The sequence below is a fragment of the Cyprinodon variegatus genome, unplaced genomic scaffold (genome assembly GCF_000732505.1).
Source record: "Cyprinodon variegatus isolate N-32 unplaced genomic scaffold, C_variegatus-1.0 Scaffold209, whole genome shotgun sequence".
In the NCBI taxonomy this organism is placed as follows: Eukaryota; Metazoa; Chordata; class Actinopteri; order Cyprinodontiformes; family Cyprinodontidae; genus Cyprinodon; species Cyprinodon variegatus.
The window spans coordinates 139640-143209 of NW_015150662.1; the positions used below are offsets into that span (position 1 = coordinate 139640).

Below are 3570 nucleotides of genomic sequence, written 5' to 3' on the forward strand. Positions count from 1 at the left end.
CAGCAGTGGCCTGGGGATGTGGTAGCTCCTCAGCGTCCTCAGGTAGAAAAGGCGCTGCTGGGCCTTCCTAACAGCAGATACTAATTTGCCAGTCCATCGCAATGCCCCGATATTACTAATGCTTTTATTATTGTTTTTTTATACTAATTTTGTGACTTTAAATTATTCAACCAACACTCTCAACAAGGTGTTAAAGAAGGCCGACTCTGTTGTAAGATGAAGCAGAATTCTTCATAAAATGGAGAACATTATGGACGACAGTGAGAATCCTCTTGCACTGTTAAAGACCAGTAGAGTGTCGTCAGTCAAAGGCTTCTCCAGATTCACTCTAAGACAGACCGCTACCAAAGATCCATCCTGCCTACAGCTATTAACATATACAACAAACTTGTTGAAAAAAACTAGTTAAAACATTTCATTTCCCTTTCTAACATTCTAATTTCTAATCATTTTTGAACTAAAATGAATTTCTATTGCCTTTAATATTCAGCTGTGTTATTTCTATGTTATTCTTTTTATTTTTTTTTCTCTTTCTGTGCCAGTACAATGAGTGTTTCATTACTATGTCTGGTTCATGTAAAGCACATGATTTGTGTTTGCGACTGAAATGTGCTATCTATACAAAGAAAAATGATTATACTTTGTAAAAGTATTCACATCCTTTGGATTTTCTCACATGTAAACCCACTAGCTTCTGTCTATATTAGTGGAACTTTATGTCATTGAAAATGTAGCACTAATGAGGGAAGGAGGGAAGCAAATGCAAAAAGAGTGGCATGTATTGAGCTCCTTTTACGCCAAAATGAATTATTAAACTAACACAGAATCTGAAAGATTAAAGAACACACTGGATAGGTCAGGGATACATTTGTGGATTAATTTAAAGCAGGTTTAGCTTATCAAATAATCAGTTTGAAAAAGGAAATCTCTCACAATCTGATCGTTCCAATAAATCGCAGGGCTGGCAACAAGACCATTAATCGGAGAACTCTGGAGGAGCTGCAGAGATCCACAAGTCATGCAGGAGTTGACACAGTAACTATTTGACAAGTATATTCAGAGAGAAACAATATATATATAACCTATGTCAGTAGTTTGCCACTCGCCATGTAGAGGAAATATGAAATATATATGAGAACTGCTCTGCCTTCTCTCAGCACATCATCCTGTAAACATAAAAGTAAGTACAGGATAATCATGGAGGAAAAGCTCCAAAATATTAGAGCTGAAGTAGAGCATCACCTTCCAACATTCATCTACCGTATTATAAAACTGAGTTGGTTTTGGTTAAATAAATGTGTCTAAATGGTCCAGACAAGATCCGGACCTAAATCCAACTGAGAGTTTGTGGATAGTGGTGTTGGTATTCCCAGATAATATCCATCCGAACTGCAAAGAGATCCGCAGAGGAAAATGTGCAGAAGCATCAGACTCAATAGCTGCAAGAAGGCAGAGAAATCCCCCCAAAGACAGATGATAACACATACTTTAAAAAGGAAGCTAAATAAATATGCACAGCACACTTTCAAGGCTTTTAACTAAAAACTATTTTGCATAGTTTTCCTTCCACTTAAAAAATATACACTAGTTTTTGTTGTGATTAAATGAGTTCCTGACAAAATAGAGTTTGTGGTTGCAATCTGAAAAAATGTGAATAAATAATTTTACTTCCTGGGCTGCATACACTGCAGTTGGTGTATTGTTTGTCAATAGAATTTGATTACTTGTGTGATTATCTTTCCTGATGATTTCTTGCCCAACTAGATGTATGTGGTTAATTAATTTGTTATTTGACATACTACAAAGTTTAAAGTTATAAAATGTATAATTTACATATATGTGGTAGAAGTTTGTGTCTGTTACATGCAAGTAAGGAATGCAGAACTAGAAGGTAATATATTCAGACAAGTGATCCCGCACCAGTGCTCAATAACAGCATCGGTAGTTTCCAGCTGACCCTGGTAAAGACTCTGCACCCAGTCAGGCAGAATGAGGAGAGAAGAACTCCACTTCAATCCATATAAGAGCTAATGGGAGAGCGATCCACAGAGAGCAACCCGGAGAACAATGCATCTCAACTCGGCCTGTGGGCTGCAGGCCGACTTCACAGAGAGGAGAGAGAAGAAACATCATCTGACTCATTTAGCAGGGACTCATAAGAAGAGCTGTGCGCGTGGTTATCCAAACTGGCGTCCATATGTGGGAGGACAGCCTCTGCTTTCACGCATATTCCATCATATTTAAAAATGACAAATGATGGCTGGATTTCTATCGGCTGAGAGGAGAGAAGCTTCTAAAGAAGCGTTTTGAAGGGCACAAACATGTGATGGCCACTTTTCTTCCTATTAATATCTGTGGGCACAATGTCACAATTACTGTGCTTTTAGAACACATTCAAAACTCTTAGAATTCTCCTCTCTGTTGTGTTTTAATAACTATCTTTTTAATATGAGAAGTACGATTTCTTTATATGATAAATGTAACAGAGTAAAGCAGCGCCATTTAATTAAATATTTTAGGTTGTATGTTACTTTCAGTGCTGTCAAATTCAGGCTGTTTTAAACGGTCCTGTCAAACTATGCTGCGTCTTGGTGGACTTTGCTTACCGTACATTCAAAGCGTAAATTTGAATGCCTTAAATCAATCATCTGGTATAGAAGCAGTAGAAAATAAAACAGATTTTCTTCTAATTTAATCCTTCTAAACATAAAGTTTTTATGTAACCTAAATCTGACCCGTGGAAATAAACTATTTAGCCTTTATAAATTAGTTGAACAACTGAAATTGTGTGAGGCTGAAGCCATTTCAGTATTGACACAGTTTAAGATTTAACCTGTTTTCAATAAACACAAGAACATCCTGCAGCTACAGTTTGAGACAAACAACACATCGATGAAGCTTACTTGACAGAAATGACATCCTCTGGTGAAGCAGAGACCTTTAGAAACCTGCACTGATTAACAGTGTAGCTGTTGTTTGTTAGCGTGATCTTCTGCTTATACAACTTCCCCACTTCAAAGTCCTACAACAGATCATTTACATTAGAAAAAAACATAACACCATAAATTAACCTCTGCTATTAGCATATTTTTGGGTTGACCATTAAGTTTGTACCTTAAAGTGGACGACTTTGGGTTTGCTGATGAATGGAGGCCCTTTCATCTCTTTTCCATGAATGTTTTTAGATGTCACTCCTAACTTTTTGCTTGTCATGGCAGGTTCATATTTCTTTACTTCTGCTTTTGGAGGTGTCATATCCTCGGTGATGGCCCCCTGAAACCACAACACATCTTTAACCAGATCAATAAACAAACTTTTACACCCAAACCACCAGTGGTGGACGATGTACTCAACCTTAGTACTTGAGTAAAAGTATTGATACTCATGGTCAAAACTTACTTAACAACAAGCAAATGTTCAAACATCTATTCAAGTATTTAAGTACTCCTTTTGAAAATACTTAAGTATTCAAAGTACATGCATTTTTAAAGTATTTAAATATTCGAAAATACTAATTAAATTTTCTAATATGAGTATATTTTTGAAAAAAAAAAATCGAAATCTAGATAA

At 36.4% G+C, this 3570-nt stretch overlaps 1 protein-coding gene across 1 annotated transcript in view; it reads right to left on the reverse strand.

Annotated features, from left to right (window-relative positions):
- Positions 1-3570, reverse strand: part of cfap74 (cilia and flagella associated protein 74) — a 75983-nt gene that overhangs the window by 59832 nt on the left and 12581 nt on the right. The window contains exons 13-14 of the mRNA XM_015380201.1: positions 3115-3273; positions 2904-3022 (exon numbers count right to left, since the gene is read on the reverse strand). Of these exons, the coding sequence (XP_015235687.1) occupies positions 2904-3022; positions 3115-3273 (278 nt within the window). The remainder of the gene's footprint in view (positions 1-2903; positions 3023-3114; positions 3274-3570) is intronic.